General features: G+C 40.6%; 1 protein-coding gene across 1 annotated transcript in view; it reads right to left on the bottom strand.

Moving 5' to 3' along the window:
- The window catches only part of cobl (cordon-bleu WH2 repeat protein), a 63,788-nt gene extending 45,522 nt beyond the window's left edge, over positions 1 to 18,266 (bottom strand). The window contains exons 1-3 of the mRNA XM_071539857.1: positions 18,189 to 18,266; positions 17,802 to 17,942; positions 1,895 to 2,089 (exon numbers count right to left, since the gene is read on the bottom strand). Coding sequence (XP_071395958.1) covers positions 1,895 to 2,089; positions 17,802 to 17,830 — 224 coding nt within the window. The 5' untranslated portion in view covers positions 17,831 to 17,942; positions 18,189 to 18,266. The remainder of the gene's footprint in view (positions 1 to 1,894; positions 2,090 to 17,801; positions 17,943 to 18,188) is intronic.
- Between the last annotated feature and the right edge of the window lie 3,752 nt (positions 18,267 to 22,018).

Genomic DNA, 22,018 nt, shown 5'->3' with positions numbered 1-22,018 from the left:
TAATGCGCCTCAAAAAACACCAAAGAGGCTTGTTTATCATTCAATCAGCATAATGATCTGCGTCACAGTCTACAATCAACAGTCCCGCTGTATTATGTGTCACTAAAGCTTAATTATGGATTGTATGTGTCATAAAGAACAGTAATACACAAAAGAGAATTGCTTGTAGACTCTGAAACAGCCAACTATATACTACAATATTACTGTAATATTGCAATATTACTATATACTACAACTCTACTACAATAGAACTGCCAAAAGTGTTACTGTTTTCGTATCACAGCACAAAATTTGTTTACAGAATTGCTTTTAATAAAGGCTACCAGCTTATTGATTTGTATGTATGTCCTCCTCTTTATCTTCACACTTTTACACTGTATCTTTTACAGAAAGCAATTGTAATTGTTGCTGCTGTTGTTGCTGCTACTGCCATTGCTGCTATTGTCCTTGTTATTATTATTGCCCTATTATTAACTCTATTGACCCTATTTAACTACCTAAGTTCATATATTAACTAATGGTTAGGTGTTGTGTGGGAGGCCGGTCCACATCGGTATCAGCTGCTTACGATACGTTTCGGCCTTAATGACACCTGCGCCTGTCTTATCTGTGTGTGACTCAGCTGAAGGGCCGATAAAGCCTGGGGGAGGGAGGCCTCATGTTGTCATTGAGCAGTATCACCAGGTGTGCCATAAATGCATCACATCTGCAGCTAAAACCTTGAATTAAGCAATCAGAGGCCAGACTGGTGACCACAATGTGCCTTTCCTATTTCAAATAAATACATCACATTAAAGCAGCAAGATGCTCTCAGAATCCATTTCATTGTGTGAGAGATATAAGCTGTTTTGAAAAGAAAAAAGTTACCAAAACCTTCACAAAAAGTTTGCTATGTTTGACCAAAGAAAGGCAGCAAAAAGAACATTTGACAAACCATCTTATTTTACTGTGCCTGAGTCCCTCTTTCTATGAGAACTAGCACAGAGACACTGCTAACCTCCATTGTGCCTGTGGTCATTAACAGAGCCCCTTGTTGTTCTGTAGCAGGGAGGCATCCCTGATTTTCTGCCCCAGAGGAGAGAACCTCATTAGGGGCAGAGAGCGCCGACGGGTCAGCCTTCATATGTCCATACACTCTCTGGGACAAAGCTGGTGCTGAGACAGACGGGGAATGGGACCCCTTGACAAGGCCTCACTGGCACAGACACCCAAACAGACCCAATAAGCAACAAACACTTCTCATATTGTTTGTGTGGTGACTGGCAATGAAGGTCACGTCACAGATGTGTTTGAATCCTAGTTGAGATCCTGAGAATTATTTATAGTATGTACTGTATATACTAGGGATGGGAAGATGTGCTTATCTCACGATATGATTTGATATGCAATATGGGGAATTCAATACAACCACAATACGATGTAATGACAAAGTGTGTTTATATCTGAGACAGAAATCTTTCTAGCGATGGCATTGGCTGCTAGAATGTAAACAACAATTTAAAAATGTCATTACAAAATGTAAATAATATAATTTGGATGGAGAGCTTGTGAAATTGTGATAGGCAAGCCGTCTCATTTGAAAAGGGAGCTAATATCGTGATTCATTTTTCCACCCCACGATACGTATTGTCACATTTTTGTATTGCGATATTTAGTTTCAATATATCGTCCCATCCCTATTATTTAACCAGGTAATCCCACTGAGATCTTTGAAGTCTTTTCAAGAGAGACCTGGTCAACACAGTAGCATTATGAAAAAACAAAAGTTGCAGTCAAACAATACATCAGCTAAAAATATAATTAAAAGTCACATTATAGCTAAGTGCAATGTCAAAATTCAGGGGGACAAGCCTAAACAGATCATGGCTGAACAAAGCAAAAGGCATCTTCTCACCTGCCATCCTCGGTGACAGTAGTCTGGTATCCCTCTGGTAAGGTTAGGTGTATATCCACAGTGGGCCTCAGCATGTTCTCCTTGGCGTCCACGCCTGCCGTCCCTCCCCCGTCCGGTACAGCGTTCCTGAAGATGTGGCGTGGGGCGGGTTCGGGGGCCTGCGGCGGAGGGGGGGCGCGCGACTTCATTCTCCTCCTGGGCGAGGACCGAGGGAAAAGACACAGAGAGAGGAATGTTATTTACTTATTGGGTGTTTGTTGTTGTTTCCTTGATTGTGTGTTCTAGGTTTTCCATAGAGGACTGTGTTGGAATAAACAGTGGTATTCATTTCCCATGCTGTTCCCTGTTGTACTTAGGTGTTACATTTATTTTTCAATACATGAATGAAGAATCAGTTCAGTGAGGATACAAACAATGTTTCCGTCAAAACCACTGTGACGGATAATGATATCTGGGTAAAGGAAACAGTGAAGTCTCTTACTTCTTCTTTTCATCTGATACACTCATCTGTTGTTTTCAATATTTGGACACATTTCTATTCATTTTTATCCAACGAAATGAAATTGTGCAGAATTATTTTTGTTTTCCTTCGTGGGTGAGTTCAGTATTAGTTAAACAGGACCATGCAATCCACTGCCACCGCCTCAGAAGCGGCCTGAATATCAATGACTTTCTGCCTTTCTGTTTCTGTGTGACTCGATCTTTCTCTGTGTTCAGATTACATAAGAGCGTCTACAGATCTGCTGAGACTGTTTATTTGGTTGTCAAGATGATTCAGCCTTGTGATGCTGTTTATTCCATCTGGATCTTCAACTCGGAGTCCCTAATAACTCTCTAATAACACCCTCTCTAATATCAACATGATGGCATAATGACGTTACACATTACAAGTTCTCACTGCTAGATAATCATTTCCAACATCTTTTAATGAAAAGAACATAATACAAAGCCACTCAAATAAATGATACAAAAGGGCAATGCTTTAATTCTGCTATAGCTTGATAAACCTACTGAACTACAACTGGACTCTGATTTCATATACACTGTATTATATATACTGTTAAACTCAATGCAAAGGGCTATGCCACACAGTAAGGAAAAAGATAAACAACACTGTTTGAACACAAACAATATGCCTCATCTTATCTTCATCTGTGCTTTTATGGTTTACACAAAGATGCACTGAGATAATGGCTTAACAAATTGATAGTAACGTGAACATTAAACTGATTGGGTTGCACCATTCACGTGTTTGTTCACAAAGCATCTAATAATCAAACTGAGCGGAGGAAAAATGACAAACTTGGAACTGCAGTGCATTGGTAGAAAGCTCTGGATTTAGGAGTGAGACTATAGTGTCTTGCAAATATTAAAAGCTGCTATATTTTGGGTACTGGCTTAGGTGCATGCCATTCATAATTTAGTGTTCATCACCCCCACCTCCTTTCCTTAATAATCTTAATAAACTTGAACAAAAACATGTGAATGCTCTCAGACACAAACCACACAGCTACGGGTGGAGATGTTACAGATGTCAATGACATGCTGGCGACTCGCTGCTATCTCTGCACACCAAGCCTCGGCACATTATCTGTACTTTCCCTGACACATAGACACAGCCGGCACGATGGAAATCAAACACTTACATACAGCTAACAATGACGAATGGCTTTTCTACGCCGAATATTTCAGCACTCCCTCCCTCTCTGTCTTCTCAGCACAAATATTAGCCTTAGATAAAAAAAAAAAACGTCCCACTCACGTCAAAAAACAGTCCTTGTGTTGATTAAGTGTTCCAAAAGCGTTATATATCAGACTGTTTATAGATCCAGCTCCAAGGATTCGGGACAGACTCTCAGTGTGTGTGTGTGTGTGTGTGTGTGTGTGTGTGTGTGTGTATTCCAATAGTGTTTACTCCGGGGATCCTTCAAGGCTCTTCTGCTGGAGGCGAGGAGAGCAGAGTGGAGGAAGAATGCACGTGAACATGCCAGCGCGAGCGGACTCTAACCTGACTAAAGTTAACCATTAACAACTAAGTCGGATATCAACTAACTCTCCCGCTGGACCCACAGTGTCACTGACCCGTGATGCAATGGAGAAAGTGGTCCTCAGTGGATACATCACAGTACTGACACACCTAGGGTTAAGACTCCACTGATCATAATGGAATTAGCAATCTAAACACAGTGCTGATAATTTCTGCACTAACTGTAAGATTCTTTTGTTAAAAATGTGGTTTATTTGCTAAGAATAAAGAGAAGATAGAGTTAGATCTTACTGAGCAGCCTAGAGCCCCATGTATGAGCTTAGAAGTCTAACTTTTTCTTTATTTTTCTAGTGTGCCTCTTGGTGTTTTTAAGGCAAACAGACAGTCTCTGGTGTGGAACTGGACTCAAGCCCGACTTAACACCATCAGCCAGTTTACCTCTCTCTGTTTGTCTCACCATATCATTTCAGTCTCTCTCTGTCTCTGTCTCTCTCGCTCTCACTCTCTCTCTCTCTCTCTCTCGCTCTCACACACACACACACACACATACGCACACGCACACAAAGACTCCTTTAGCAAAAGCCTAGTCTCCCACAGAGTCGGAGTGGGCAAGAGCAAACAGAGAGAGAGAGAGAGAAAGTGTGAGAGAGTAAAGGAGAGGGAGAAGGAGGAGGGAGCGCAAAGCAGGAAACTCAGTTTCTCCTCTGGCACAGGGGGGCAGTAAGTGCTGAGCTTCCACAGTGACTGAGTTACAAATGGGCTGCCACACAGACACACACACACACACACACACACACACACACACAAGGTTACAAATGGACCTTTCAGAACCACTCTTGTTCTTTTCGCTTGACTGAACCGCAGTAACGAGGAGATATGTCTTTTCACTGTCTTCTACTGAATCCATTAGACTTTCTTTTTCACTGGGGAAAGTTGTGAAATCCATGTTCCATGTAAAGCACAAGAATCCTGATTTCATCTCGTACCACCAAAAGGAACTGTTTTGAATTCAGCAGATGTGAGTCGTCAATCTACAGTCCATAGCTCAGACCCAACAATTAAAGGAATACACCAAGTATTTGGGAAATTGGCCCATTGGCCAATGATGAGAACATAGACACTAAAATCATCCATATGTCCCCTGTAGATCATTTACACTTTAGCATACAATATGTTGCATGATAGTAGGAGACTAGCATTATCCAAAGTAAGAAGACTGATCTTTTAGTGATAAAAAGTTGTTACTGGTTTTTGCATATGGCCTGTAGATTCACAAATTTTAAAAATGAAACCATTTAAGATTACTTAGCATTTCAGTTTAGCGCTACAACTAATTCTTATTTTCTCACTTTTTGTGATAGTACTGCTTGCCTACTCTCACTCAACATAGTGTATGCTAAAGTGTTAGCATGGAGCACCAGGGATGCCAAGGATCTACCGGGGACAAGTGGATGATTTTGGTGTTCATGTTCTCATCACTTAAGAGGTAAGTTGCCAATCTCCAAGACATGGTGTATTCCTTTAAGGCAGTGACACTCACAGTCTGGCTGGTAATTATAAGTTGGTTGAGACACAGACAGACAGGTTGGCGGGTGAACAGACTGACAGGCAGGCAGACAGAAAAACAGATAGGCAACTTACAACAGACACACACACACACACACACACACACACACAGGGATTCATCACACAGGATTGTAGCAGATCAAACATTCTTATACCATTATATGTGTCAAATAGAACAAGTCACACTGTTATTCATATTTTATTGGGCTCGCTATGCTGATTTAAACCAAATCATAGCATATACCCTGCCTCATCTCTCTGGAGATGAGGTATACCTCTATTACTCTGGAGAGTAATAGAGGTATACAAACATCTACCTGTCGTCCTGGCTGTGTGCTAGCCTCATTAACAGATTAGTCTCAGTGTGTGTGTGAGTGTGTGTGTGTGTGTGTGTCTGTGTCCACATTCCTCCATGACCCAAATACTGTGCTCACTCCTGAAAAAGCCACTCAGAATAAATCAAACCTGTATGTGTGTGTGCATGTGTTTGTGTGTGTTTGTAAAGATAGATATCAGTGTGAATACAGAACAACACTGAAAAAAACATAGTTACTTGGTTAACTGAATGCATAAATTACAACAACTGTCCAACAGAGAGATGGAAAGGATTGCCTGGTGATTGCAAGTGTGCAAAAATTGCAAGCGTGCAAAAATAAAGCGTTTCTAAAATGACAGGGTTGGCCAGGTCACTGCAAATACCTGTACGTCACTCAAATTACTGCTGTTATTTCAAAATACATAACAGTGCTCAGACTCACAGGAGAGGACTGTAACTTTCTCAGAGTGGAAAGAAACAGCAAGTGACTGTAGGGCTGTATTCATCCCAGCCATGGAAACGCAGCCTAAATGTTCCAACACTGGAAGGTCTTATGAAAATAATGGAATATATTAGTGCATGGTCTGGAGACTGCTGTGTAAAGAGAAGAGGAACTGAGCTGCAGTCGGAGTCAGAGAGTTTAGAAGAGAGATAGAAATGAACTGTAGCTGTTTAGCACCAACCCCACCAAGACAAATCACATTTACTGACCATGTGGTGGACATGGTGGATAAAAAGTGATTCAAGTGTACTGGTGACAATCATCACTGTATTGCCTGCCAATAATAGAAAGCTCTGCTCTGGCCCAATAATTAGTTTAGAGAGAGAGAGAGAGAGAGAGAGAGAGAGAGAGAGAGAGAGAGAGAGAGAGAGAGATGCAAACAGACTGTCCATTTCCACTAAAAACAATAAAAAGTGTCTTGCATGTGTCACAATGTTAAGGTCACAATGAAACTGCATTTCAGAGCATCTTGCTTCCTTGATGTGATGTACTTCCTGTTGAAACAGGATATTGGGGCGGGACATAACGCAGGGCGGGATCCAAAAGTGTAAACTAATGGGAGATCAGTTAGGGAGAGAAAGATTTGATGGGAAAGGCGGAGGGGCGTGTTTGTTCAAAAATCTGTGATGGTTTTATTGGCTCCTGGTACTTGATGAGGTCACCGCTAAAGATTTTCCAGGAAGAAAAAGTAATGAGATTTTGATATAAAAATACAACAAGCTCAGTGTGACTTTAAGGCGGCAGACAGTGACACCTATGAGAGTCTGTTCAGTGTGACACAATAGGACCAGTGAAACAATGTGCCACTATCCTCTAATGAAGACAACCCACTGGGAATGGAGCAGATTAATTGGCCCACAGCACGGCGCCGACTGACCTATATTCACCATGACACACTTTCTACTTTCTGAGAATGTAAACAATGGATGGAACCATTGGCATTTTATCAGGATTGATAGAAAAAAAAACATCACAAGTTTTACAGTTTATCTGAATCACACAAACACCGCACAGGACTGGAATTCAACTCTGCTGCAATGCCATAGACCTGTTCCAGTTCAAAACACTCTCTCTCTCTCACACACACACATACACGCATACACACACACACAGAGGCCACATTACGGCCTAACCTTTTCTAAAACACTCCCTGTATTTTCAGATCTATTCTGTCCCGCTATAGAGACGTTCAGCTATGTAATCAAAGGCAGTTTTTGGAGTGTGGAGATTCCTAAAACTCTGTAGTTAGCCTTGTGGAAATCTACTGAGCATCTACAATAACCGCATCAGTTAATTCTGTTAATAAAAAACAAGATTAGGTCTAAATAGCTTTACAGAGCAATCTCTTATTTGCTGCCAATGTCATCAAAGCCAGTTAATACCACGATAGATTAGGTATTTATCAAGATACACTGTGCATGAGTCTGTGTGTGTGTGAGAGGGAGAGAGTGTGAGAGAGACAGAGAGACAGAATTTCAGACAGCCGGAGAGACAGACAGAGTCAAACACCACAAGCAGCCAAGGCAGAAACATGTTAATCTTTATCAGACACACAGAATATCCTGCCAATTGGGGCAGGGAAAAATTTAAAGTGCAATATAGTGATACCTGCCCCAACAATATCGCATTGACACGATGATGTTAAGTATTATTGTTTTTATTTGCCGTTTTAATGGAAGACAGCATAACAATGTCAATCAGGTTTTAAATTAATTTAAATGATTTGCCTTTTCATTGCTTATAGTGATCATATTTTATATTTTTACTGCAGTCAGATGGAACCACAATAGTTAGTGTTTTGCAGAACATTAGAAACACAACAAGGTCCAAAGTATGTATTTGATGTTAGTTAGTGATTCCCACTCTCTGATGAGATATATTTTCTGATACAAAAAATCTTTGTCCATGAGTAAAGAAAAATATATATCAGGAAATTTCAAGTACATGGCATTATTTTGTCAATTGAGAGGAAAATCGATTCAAAGCAATACTGCTTTTCAATTCAATTTAAAATGTGCTTCATTCATTATCATAAATTCAAACAGTGAAGAGTAGAAACATCAAAGTAAACAAACATATTTTATCACTGAGTGCCACTTCAAAAAAGCAGCCACCCCCCCACACACACACACACACACACACACACACACACACACGTCAGCACCAAAGCCACACTTGTCTGTGTGCACACTTGAGTTTTCACCCCCCTATTGTGCATCGGACAGACTGTGAATAGTAGACATCCTGGACCCTCAGCCACTCCACACACACACACACACACACACACACACACACACACTGCTTCCAATACCACCTCCAGCTACCTAGCTAGCATACCCCTCGGGTGTCATGGTGTCCCCATGGCAACCTATATTTACACCACTTGACTGCAGAGGAGCGCAGACCTCTACTTAGTAGCAGCTGTGGATTTATGATACAACTCGGACGCACGCGCACAAAGGGTGAGCGACCCAGAGAGAGAGAAATATAAATAAACAGAGAGAGAGAGCGAGAAAGAGGGAGTAAGAGAGAGAGAGAGAGAGAGAAACATTCAGAAGTGTATTGGGGGGGACATTTGAGCCCAGGGAGGCATTTGTTTGCAGTTGCTAGGCAGTAGGCACGCAGCCTCCCAATTCAGCATATGCCTTGATGCTCAGATTACCAGCCATGTGGCTGAAAACTCCACCCTGTTACTGCTCAGAGGGCAAGTGGCACCAAGCACCCCAGCTCAGTGATAACGCCAGTTTGACCCACCACAGCCAGAACAACACCACTGCTAGACGAAAGGAAAAACTGAGAAAAATGAGACAAATTAAAACATGTATGGTGAAGTAAAAAAAAGAAATCACCCCAGTGTTTGACTTTCATCCTTTTCTCACATTTTCACATTAGATTTACTCAGATCTTCTGTGGGTTGCAGTAGTTTATGAAGAGAAAAAATGACACTAGTTTGATGCTTCTCTCATTTGTTTGGTGTGCAAGTTAATCAAACATCGACATTAATCAGGGTTTGAATACTATTTGATGGTGCTGTATATTAGAATTTAGCCCTCCTTTCCTTCAAAAAATATTCCAATGTTTAGAATTAAGATTTTATTACAATACACCATCGACACAAGTTTTTAACATGATTTAGCATTTGTGCATTATTGGATTTAGTGTACAGTGAATCGTGACAGGAATGGTGGAAGAGACAGGATGACGTGACAAAGGTAATCAGTCAGATTCAAACCCACATGATTACATGGTGCTGTATGTGCCATAACCTGCTGAGTCAGCCGGACACAAGTATAGCTTTAGCACCCAGTCATCACACAATTATCCCAAACCACACAGGGGTCATCAACATCAGTTTGACCTATAAGCTCATTCAACACATCACAAAACTCAAAACCCATCATATACTGCATAGCGTTTTGCCTCCTTTAATGCAATACGTGACCAAATGTCAAAAACCAAGGCTCACTGAACTTTGCAGCAAACCCATTTATACCAGACAAAGAAACAACAGTATTTATTGACCCTCATTATGTACAATACAATGTCAATAATCTGCCATTATCTCCCACAATGTGCCTGTTTTCCCTTGTTGGTTCGCATATGTGATACTGTCTTTCTCTTCTATCATCTCACTCATATGTGCAGGTCAACAGTTAGTCTATAAACAGGCTAACATATTTCAACTGCTCTTCATGACAAGTATTGCACTGTGCCTCTTTCATCCATTCATCTAACGATAAGTGAAAATCAATCTGAGACGCACACTGATGGAGGGTGTGACAGGGTGCATCAGGGTAGCACTCCAACATCTGACTCCACTCTTTGCCAACTATCACTTTACCAAATGCCATGCCATCGTATCAGACATAGCACAGTTTGTACACACACACACACACACACACACACACTCAAAGACATACCCAGGATTTGACTCTTGATTAAATAAGATTGTGTTGGGGCAGGGCTGACCCAACTTAGACTACATAACCTGCAAGCTGCCACTGGATTATCTACCTAACCTGATTACATTAGATTTATTCTTAATATGTGTAGGAAAATCGCCATCACTTTAAAGTTTCTATTAGACCTGGACCAGTCAGGTTATCCTAGCATGGCTGCAGTGTTTAAATGAAGTCTAAGCATTTATAATAAAAACAAATTTGTCTTATGATTTATAAGGTTGCAAAACAAGACATTAACATGCCACCTGACAATCAATTAATGACTTCTCTTTTCCTTATTGAAACAACCAGGCTGCCCCTCTGCACAATCTGAAGAGTCACTGCAATTAAAAATTGGCATCAGTCACATAATAACCCCAGGGAGACATACAGACAACACAACACCTCAGGTGCTCAAGTGAATTGTTACTCCTTGGGACCAATTAGCCTGTTTTACGTCCAGGCTGTAGTGCGGTGATGAGCTCAGGCTGACTCAGCACCCGGCGATCCAGGCGTCTCCCTTTTCACACGTACTCAAAGGAGAGCCGCACCCCGCCCCGCCCCTCTCCTTCCTCTTTCCCCTCCCCTCCCCTCCCTCCTCTCCTCTCCACTCTCCAGACATGTACTAGTCATCTGCTCCCGGACAGGCCAACCGATTCACTTGTGACCAGTGACACAGAGACACGCTCTCACACTCATGGGACTTGTTTCCAAAACTAAAATAAATCCCCCCAAAAATAAGAGCAGAATACTTTAAGATGAACTGATGAATGCTATGTTCCAAGATCATAACTTACTGTATATAAACAGCTGGAAAAAGCATGACTTCCTTCTCCTTTTACAAGACTTTGTTGCCCAGCTATGATTTACATTGCTGTATAAGATCTTTTCAGGATAGGTACTCAGTCAGTACTTATTTATTCTATTTCCTCTCATTCATCTCCATCCACCCCTTTATAGCCTGGTGGATTTAACAGGTGGCATCAATAAAGGATCACAGCTTTCCCCTGGATTTACCTGGTCAGTCTATTTCATGGAAAATACAGGTGTTCCTTATATTTAGTTCACTCAGTCTATAGGATCTATAGGATTATGCTGCCAAAACCAGATGGCTCTGCACACAGTTAATGGGCTAACTCCTTTAGCATCCCATATCTATCAGCCCTAATCAACCGAGCCTTGATCTTCTCACATTTCACCCCTAAAACACCTATCCACTCCAAATCTTCAAGTTAGACATTTTCTAATGTAGTCTAACAAGGTAGAGATAAATAAATCAATTACTGAGTCCCGTACACATTTGGGGTCTAATCAGTGTTTGTTACAGATGCACCTGATGTATCATATAATAAGTTATGAGTCGGTTCTTTCACTGGGCACCAGCTGCTGTGGGCTCCGAGGCTGTGGCACAGAGGCCCATAGGGGAGGAAGAATGGAGGGAGGGAGGGAGGGGGGAAGGATAGAAAGAAGCAGGAATGAGGAACTCTCTCAGGTGGCACAAAGCCCTGCATGGCAAGAAGAAAGGAAGGAGGAAGGGGCGGATGGGTGGAGTCCCACCCAAGGGATGGATGGAGACAAGGGCCGATAACGGGAAGGAGAGAGAGATGGAATGAAGTGGCAGGAAATAACAATTAGTCTGTTCTCTATTCCCTTAAGCTGCTTGTTCAATTAGAGAGCTCCTGCTGGAGAGACGAGTGGAGAAGCACTTATGTAATGGACTTTGTTGCTTTTCAGCAGACAGGCGCGGCTTTTAGGCAACCCAAGACTGTGACTTATGTTGGAGGTCACATGACTTCTACTGATACTATTTTAAAGATTTAAAAGAAGTGTGGAGGTGGACACATCCAACCTATCTATATACCAGATGCTGGGTAAAAGTAGACTTGAACGATGAATGGGGAAAAAAATATATCCAACACACACTGGGGAAAAGCTCAGCTGATTTCTGCAATATTTTGACAATAAGGCCACAATCTTCGCCACAAAATCCATTTTTTGCTGGAGAAAGAATTTGTGGTCAAACAGCAGTGCAAATATAACTAAAGGGAGTGTTCTGTTTTCCAGTGTTTGGATAACTTTTTCCACATTTTATAAATTTCACAACACTTTAAGAATGAGAAATTGAGTTTTGCCACCATGAATTTGAAATATGACTGATTTGAAAATGTGTGACTACTGTAAGGCACTGACACACAAGTTAATGGTTTTGTACTAATGCCTTCACAAGTACGTTCACATTTTTTTCCTCAATTTAGATGCAGCTCTGCATCAGTGTAAGTGCTAATCAAAGACTTTTACAACCATCCCAACTTGTGCCGGAGAAAACACACTCTCTCACCTTTGCCCTATCAGCGGATCCCACCGCTCCTGCATGTCAGTTGGAGTTAGACCTCCCTCTCCGCTCTGAACGCACACACACAACGTCTGTCTTCCTCTCCCACAAACCCACATACCACAGTGACTACCGTCTGACAGCGGGCTTCCAGAAATAGGTCCGAGCGGCCCAGGACAGCTGCATAACAAGTGTGGAGACAGATACACTGTACTGTACATGACTGGTAGGACACTGATACTGATACACAGGCAATATCTTGTCAAACAGTATTCAAATCTGTTGGATAACAGAGTGGAGCCTAAGGAACAAAACAGTCTATAAATACAGACGGTCTGGATGTTTCCTATCATGGCAGAGAGAGTGTATTGCTTTGGTTTGTGCACAAACCAATGACCCATCAATTACGTTCAACCTGGCCTTACAATAATCTACTACTGGCTGCACTAACCACTCAAGATATTGCTGTAATTATCAATGAAATAAGGATTAAGTAAGGAGTTCTGACAAAATGCACTTACAGCACTTAGTTGAGAAGTTTGTGTTCTACTTCATCTCATCTGTACAGTATGTTCGCAATTATGGCAAAAAAAAAGAAGTAAAAATGATATGACACAAAGTTCAACAGCCATAAGCTTGTGCCTTCTACCATGCATTGACCCCTTTTCAAACTCATAAACTGAGCAAAGGTTGGATGTTTTTGTTCCAGTACGTTCAGTCACTATGTACTTTGGTCGAATATAAATCCGGAGCGCACTTGCCGGGGCTTCTATACTTACAGAACGAGCTCATGGAAGCATTGCATCCACGCCATCTCAGCGCTATATTTAAAGCGGAGCGTAGGTATCTGAAACGGGACGGCCCGTGAAATGGATGCAGATATTGCCAGACGCGTCCTGTACCACTGCCAACAATGCATAGCCTCAAGTACTCTCTCTCTCTCTCGCCGGTCTCAACTTTCACAGAACTTAAATTTAACCCATCGTAAAAAAACAGAAGCCTAAATATCCAGATGTGAGCATATAAAGGGTATGCTAAAATATGATTTTGTTTTCTTTGCTTAATAGAAATAGCCTTCAAGTAAAGGGAAAAAAAGGAGGGAACTCCCTTAGTCAGCAATATTCAGCAATAGCGGCCGACCACACAAACCCTAGAAACTCTAAATAGAGAAAATGCTGTGCAGGGTGTGTCTTTGGGTGGGGAGGTTGTGTCTGCATCTGTCTCCGGATCTCCCATCGCTTGACATGGCGCAGTGGGATAACATTATCTTACATTACACCTATCTCTGAGAGTACTTTAGGACGCTGGGGTGGACAGACACACATGTATTTACGGGCTAATTTAACATGTTAGCCCACTGGACACGTGGCTGATGGAGTCCCAATTTCAAATGAATGGGCATTTGGCTGGTGACTGGTGGTGTTAATCTCCCTCCATATACGCATGAGTGCACAAATGCCCACAGGCACACACACACACACACACAGGACACTTGGTAGCCAATAATTATCTCTGGGTGTGTTCTGAGAAGCATTGGCCTGTTATTTGTTATCCCATACTGTATTTATCTGGAAAATCTGCCGACTCGGCCTTCGTCGGAGTTTGTTTTAAAATGTCACTTTGAACAGACACAGAAGCAAGGACGCCACTTAAAAAGTCACTTAAAAAAACAATTGAATTCACAGACAAAATGTGAGACCTACCAAACAGTGAGGCAGACGGAAGCACCGATCAGGATGTTGCAGGTAACTGGTTAGGCTTTGTTTATTTTTTTTTTCCTTCTTTGCATTTCATGAGGCACTTTGAGGTAACGGCGAGGAAAGATCTAAGATGCTGCCGTACCTCGAGCGACGCAAACGGCTTGAACTGCACTGAACCAATGGTGGTGATGAATGGCAACAAAGGTGTTTGTCAGAGTGAGGGCGAGGGCGGCTGATCATCATCACAGACGACTGAAGCACGTGATCAAATGTAAACTCCAAAGGTTCTGACGTCACGTGTGATTATCTCTCCAGAAGAGAGAGAGAAACAGAATCTATTAAACTCCAGAAAAGGTCTGTAAAACTCTTTGAAGATTGTAACAACGCTATAATGTCGGGGCAAAGCTGTTCTTGGGGAACGCAATAAATTTAGAAGTCATTCGAGCCCTGAACTCTTTTCATTCTGCATTTTTTTTTAGTTAGTTGGTTGGTTAAATCAGAAGAGAGCTCAGTGGTTTTTGTAGGAGTAAATAATTAAATTAAGAGGGTGCAGCAAAACCACATTAATCAGAGGACTGAAATGAAACTCTGTTTATAGTAGTCTCTCTCTCTCACCACACAAACAAGTGCACAGGCAGACACACACACACACACACACACACACACACCAGGTCCAGACATGTACAGAGGAAAACACCAGTGTGCTAATTAAGACTGCTGTGTATACTGCAGATTTTCAGACAAACTACTCCCTGCATGATAAATACACTCAGTGCTCCAACTCACACATAGGAGCAAAATAACAAATCAGAAGCAGGACTGATGAACCATGAACATATAAAAAAAACTGAATATGTCATATCCAATCTCAAAACTATCTTTACTTTTCTCCTATCTCTTTAGCTAAAGTATTACTTTGTGGAACCAAGGTTCATTTTATCTGAGGTGAGGAAGCAAAGCAGCCATTGTCATTCATTCATTCATTCATTCTAGTCTGCGGTAGGACAGCAAGTTGCCTTTGGTGTTCGTCCTTAATTACAAGCTTGGAGAGCTAGGAACTAAGACTTCATTTAGTCTACTTCTCATCACTCCTTAAGTAAACACACACACACACACACACACACACACACACACACACACACACATTCACCCCACTTCCCCAATTCACCCACTGCTCAGATTTCAAAAACCAGATACAAACCAATTTCATTTCCTTCAAAAGAGCAGTGTTCTCTTCCCTCATTGTGTCTGTCTATCTGTTCTGTGTGTGTGTGTGTGTGTGTGTGAGTGTGTGTGTGTGTGTGTGTGGTTTTATGGGCTGTGTTTCATTAGGACCAGGCTATGTAGTAAAGCAGTGACTCCCTGTGCAATGACGAAAGAGAGAGATCACAACACAATGGGAGTTGTCATGGTAATTTATATGGACAGAAATGTCACACACACACACACACACACACATACACACTCACACACACACACATTGACCGGATAAAAAGGCACTTTGGCTCCACAGCCAACTGACACTGTGACCGGTCCACTTTGTAATTTTGCCAAAAAGCTCTGGGCTGTGTGAAACCTCTCTATTAAAGAGTATCTGGTTAAGGAGGCATTTTCTGGAAAGGTCAGAGGGGAGATAAGCCTAGCTTAATTCAGCTCATCAACACTCTCCAGCAGTATCATATGCTACACATGATGCCATTGAAGACGACACACTTTATATCCCTGCTGCACACCTACATAAAGGGGAATTGTATGGAAAGCTCTGCCATGTAGGACACATAGAATCTAAGATGAGAATTACAATGTTGAGTTAAGTTTTGATGAAGTCAGCTCTCTAGTACACAGCAATTACCATAATTTATGTCCGGGTAACACATATTCATGCTGATGCTATAGGAAAGATGTTATTCACCCTGGTCAGTGGGCCTAAGAAAGGATATTTGGGGCATATCCACTAACTAAGACATGGTACATTCTTACTTGATCTGCTACAAATGATAGATAAAGCACAGTCAAAAACATTGGGACAATAAGCTAAATGTGTCATTGTTTTAGCATGACTTAACATGGAGGGCAGTGAAGCTCATAGTCTGTTCTTTTATCTCTTATTCATCTTCCAAAGAGAAGTCAGCATACAAACTTCTCTCCTTTCCACCAATACTTGAATGAATGAGATATTCACCATTTGAAACAAAAATCATCACCTACTCCTACAAAATAAAGCACATTACTATTAAAGTTAAATATGTTTTTTTTTTAGGATAGAATCACTGCGTTTTGGAAATATTGACTGCAAAATAAAAATGTCCAAACCACACATACTGCATTTGGGAACGAAAACACTTCCACTTGCATGCACTCTATCACTCTGTACATGATATCTGAAAGGCCAGGGACTGTTTGGTATTCAAATTCACAGTCGGCGATGCACTTGAATCAATAAGGGGAGAAAAAAAAACCCCCACATGGACGGGAAGTGCAGTACATCATCCAGGAATAATTAAGCTGACATTATGCATTGTTGGAAAGCAGGTGATTTGCTCAGGTGGTGAAGTGATGTTTTCCCATAGAGTCTCCTTAAAATCAGTTAACAAGTGGGATTCGTGTAAAGAAAAAAGCATCACACACACACCCCCCGCCCCTCAGACAGTATGGGAAGTATGGGCAGTTACTGCAACACATTGACTCAACTGGTGCTGTGACAAAAGGACCAAAGAGACACATTCAGTTAGCAGCCAAGCCCCGAACAATAAAAGACACTTTTGTGGAGAGCACCCACAGTTGTTGTTGTGTCAGTCTCTGTATAATAGAAACCAACCGCACTGTTGCACTATGCTTGGCTCCTAGGCTGTTCATGCTCACTGTGCTGACTGTGTGTGTGTGTGTGTGTGTGGCAAAGTTGAGACTGTAGGCAAATGCATGGCAGTACATAGAGGTGCGGGCTCCTCTGGGTGCTGGAATGCTCTCTCTGTTGTCAGTACTGACTATAGGCTACATGCTTTTCAGGCTGTAGTCACTCATATTATTATTAACGTTAGGCTATAAGCAGTCATGAGGCTATAATTTAATGGAAGTAACTCAATTTTGCTTTACTGCCCAGTGAAACTGTTATCAACACGCCCTTACAGAGAACTATAAGAACCCTATAATACATTTTAGAAGGGTACAAATATATATAATTTATACACAGCAAAAGCCCCCATTGGAATATTACAGTGAAACCATAGGTGATAAAAAAAAAATCAGCATGAAGTGATATAATGTCACTATAAACTCACACCCTAAGTCCTTATATAAATTATTATAATGATTTTTCAGAACTCACTGGGAATCAGCAGTCGGACAACCAATGAACTGCATAACAGAAACTTAACGACTGTGATTTAAGCTAGGCTACACATAGTTTATAGACTAGGCTACTTCAAAAATCTTTCCAAATAATTAGGGTAGTTACAGTAAGGTAATAACCTATTTGGAAAGATTTTTGAAGTAGCCTAAAGTGTAAGAGGCAAATGAAGACAAATGTTGCAAATTTCGGTCTATAATTACCAATAAGGACTTACCCTGTAGGCGGTTTGCTGGCCTCCATCATTGTTGTGACTGTGGCACTTTGATTACGATGATCCAACTTCAAATGATATCCACAATATCATGGACACTCAATTCCACTGCTGCTCCTAAACCCCGTGGACATCCATTATCACCTGCGATTTAGCACGGAAAAGTTAGACCAAAGACATTTTCCAGGTTTAGGAATAATATGATTTGTTTTTATTGTTTTTAAAAAGATATCTCTATAACGTGATCCGACAAGTGACAGTGCGCAGAGATGACACGCTCACTCTCTGTGACCTGGAGCACAAAGAGCGCAAAGTCTCCACGAAGGCTAAATGAGACTGACTACAACACAAGACCTGGATACATTTACACCATTTAAAATAACAACTTACTTTGGGCCCAAAAATCCTACTGACTCATTCTTATACTTGTCAAATCCACTTGATATAGCCTAATCTTCGCGTTTCCCGACTGATTTTCCCTTGGCCAGTGTCAAGCCAGCCACAATACATACACGGATTCCGGTAAAGGAAAATTCAAAATAAAAGCCTCATTGGCAAATATACTCAGGCTATTATATATATATATATTATATATATATTGCTACTTTGATTAATATGAAGAACCAAAGTAAATTAGTCTGGCTGACTATGCGGCCACACTGAACCGCTGTGTCTGCCTGTGTACGTTCATTTCAGTTCATTTTCAGTGAGAGCTGTCCGTTATCGACGACGGACAGAAAGTTCAGCCCAGATGAATTTTTTCTGCACAGATGGATTCGTTCAGCCAATCAGAGGTGTTCCTAAGTTCGTCTTGGAAAAAATAGCGCCGAGCACAGAGACAATACGTCACGACCAAAACAAAGATAAAACAGAGAAGGACGGGTATAACATTGGCACGACTGTAGGTTTTACAGGTCAGTTTAATTTATACTGTATAGTCTGTTTCTTCTCTTTTCTACAAAATAGCACTGTTATGAGCAACGCCTTCTTGCCATGTTTTCTACTTCTGCCTCGCCCAACATGTGGATGCTCCAAAACAAACCAACAGACACAAAGATATCCTTCAATATTTCTGTCCGGTACATTGTTTGGAGCCATTTTAAACTGTTCTTATATGTTGAAATGGCTCCAAACAATGTAGGCTAGTAGATAATTTGTCTGATATGGGTTTTGTGTTTGAGTCTTGGTGTGCTTTTGGCAGCCCTCCTGCACTGCTCAAAATGCACGAAATATTCTAGACACTTCCTCTTTTCCTTTTATGAAGTAGGCTACACTAATGAGGTGAATCCATGTGTGAATCCAGGTAAAAGCCACTATCCCTTCCCTTGTTAAATCTGTACCAGTCACAAACGAGATAAGCACAGTGCATTTTGGACATACATTGCATATGTACATCGGCTACATATGCAGAACATGTAGGGGAGAGCAGGGTTGTGACACCTTGTAGTCATTGGTGTATTTCTCAGTAGTGCCTTACTACTGAGATACAATATATATTTTTCACCACACACCAGGTAAAACAACCCGTCCCTCACCTATCCTGGGATGCTCAGACAAATATAAGTTCTGATACAATTTCTAATGATATATTAATGTACATGTAATATATACACATTTAATTTGATGTTTTATCATGAAAAAATAATTCTTAGTCACTTGAAGAAATCAGTAATAATAGTAATCTGCCTATGCAGCCTCCCTCTGTGACTGTATGTGAGGCTGGTACAGCAGTGAGGCCACTTGCTACATAAGCCAAAGCTTTGTGGGTGTACCAAGTACCAAAATTATACTAATTCAGAAAAGAATGAATGTAAAGATATTTCTAATCATAAAAAGTATTTGGGTAGTTATGACTACACATGCCCCGAAATCAATGTGACAACATGCCCCACCCAGGCATCCCTAACAACGGTTGCTTCCCTAAGCACAGAGCTTCACTAAACCATTCAAATTTATGATCAGGTTATAGCTGACCCTTGCTTTTATGTGTCACAATGTATAGTTATTTTGGTTGGATGAGAAGAAAAGCACAAGATTTTAATTATTTACTTTCAGGTATACAAATTGCTTGATTGAGTGATTGAGTTCAATGTTTTGACTTAGACTGTTGTATTCAACATAGTAACCTCTTACTAAGAAAATAAACATTTTTGTAATTGGACTTTTATCTCTAAAATATTTTGTTTCAGAAATAAAGCTACTGAGACAACTACCCATGTGACAACTTACCCTGCTCTCCCCCTACTGTACCTATATGTAATTCAGTATAATCGTTTTTGTATCCATTTTACAGCTATAGTTTCACTCCATATATAATTGAATAATTCCACTGAGAATTTTAATGGGCCTTATTACTGGTCTGTACACCCCAGTATTGAAGTGTTAACTGTGATTTTCTTCCCCCCAAAACTGAGATATTTTACGCTTTTATTTTGAAGAGAAAACGCGTGGTTTCCGGTCGTTCTCTGGCTGTCTCTGTGTGACTTGACGCAGCTCTCTCCAGCCCGCCTCAGTCGTCAGCAGATCTCACGTCAATCATCCTCATTGGGAATTCACTGAGCAGCACCAGCTGGCGCGCGACAACAATATATATATGTGCACCGCAAATATTTAGAAATAAATACAAACAAACAGTCTGAGGTAGTGAAAGACAATTATAGGTTCGAGCATACAGTGATTATGGTATAAACAGGTATCAAACTGGGAAAACTTTTAAAGTTTCACAACAGCAGAAACAACATAAATAATAATAATAATGTTAATAATAATAATAATACTAGTAATGACAATAATAATCAGCATCATAATAATCATAATCTTCGTCATCATATCGTTTGCAGATGAGAGTGAAACAATCATCGGAGTCGCACGTTACTCGTATGACCGTAGGCCTATTATTATATTTTGTAAAGAGCGTCACTGGATACAATATCTCATTGAAATTCAGAGAATTCAAACCTTTTCTCCCGGCATGCTTTGTGATAACTAATTCATCTTTGAACTCCTCCCTTGCACAACTGAGATCATGATCCACCAGCAGAGGTCACTCAACGACCACTGCAGGCCGCTGCATGCCGCAGGAGTGGTGAGCAGATGGGCAGAATCATCCTTTAAAACAACCGTACCTTTACTTTAATTCATGAAAATCCCCTTAAAATGAGTTCAGGGAGTTATTCATGGAGCAGACCGCATCGAAATCCCCTAAAAAAAAACAACTTCATTTTTGACTGTTTCTGTTACTTTAGAATATAATGGAAACAATCAGTGAGAGAGGAACTTTGCATTAATAACTTTGTAAAACATACACAGAAGGCATGAAAGAAATGAATTATTATTATTCCTTAATGAAATAAATGCTTTAAAAACCCATGATACTAACCCTTACTTTTTAAAAGCTATGTTATTTTTAATTGATAATTAATGTTTATGTAATGGAGAAATTAAGGACATTTCAGGGATAAAATGAAGGGGTTTGGTTTTGTAGTGTATTGTTCTACTACTACTACTACTACTACTACTGATAATAATAATAACAATGATAATAATAATAATAATAATAATAATGACAATGATGATAATAATAATAATAATATTAAAAAAAACTTTATTTATATAAAACTTATCTAAAATAAGCCGTAAAGTGCTTTCCAAAAGCCATAAAACAGGAACAGGAACAGGAACAAGAACAGTAAAATGAGATGTTAAACACATTCAAAAGAAAAATTAGTTAAAAATAGTGTTGAAATGCAGAGTTCCAGCAAACGTAGCTACAAAGGCCTATTTTATTTCAACAGAACCCCCCACACACACTCACACACACAAGTTACCATAAAGACTGTGGCAGTATAATCGTGCAGACACCACTTGGAAAGCTTAGGCTGCATGTGCTATCTCTAAGTCATTTGCTCCAATGCTTGCAACTGCCAATAAATTCAAAATTCTCTGAACAAACATTTTGGACAAAAAAATATTGCATGGCCTTCACGTAAAATCAGCAGTCATGTCAAGCCGTTATGTGACCATATGTTTTGAGTTGTGGTTCTCTTGTCTATTTTTAGCTGTCTAAACATTATGTGTGAACTGTGTTCTCATGATAATAATCTCACAGTGACAGTAAAGGGACGTACAGGAAACAACACCAGCACTTGTGTGCCTCTGCCAATTAGGGGACTGCTCAGTTTTAGACAGCCACTTCATCACTGCACAGCTGAGGACATCTC

The sequence above is a fragment of the Centroberyx affinis genome, unplaced genomic scaffold (genome assembly GCF_046629955.1).
Source record: "Centroberyx affinis isolate AG114_WGS23_722 - 3 ecotype Tasmania unplaced genomic scaffold, CSIRO-AGI_Caff_v1 ptg003528l_1, whole genome shotgun sequence".
Taxonomy (NCBI): Eukaryota; Metazoa; Chordata; class Actinopteri; order Beryciformes; family Berycidae; genus Centroberyx; species Centroberyx affinis.
Note: the sequence above shows the minus strand (reverse complement) of the source record. Positions and strands in the feature narration are given on the sequence as shown.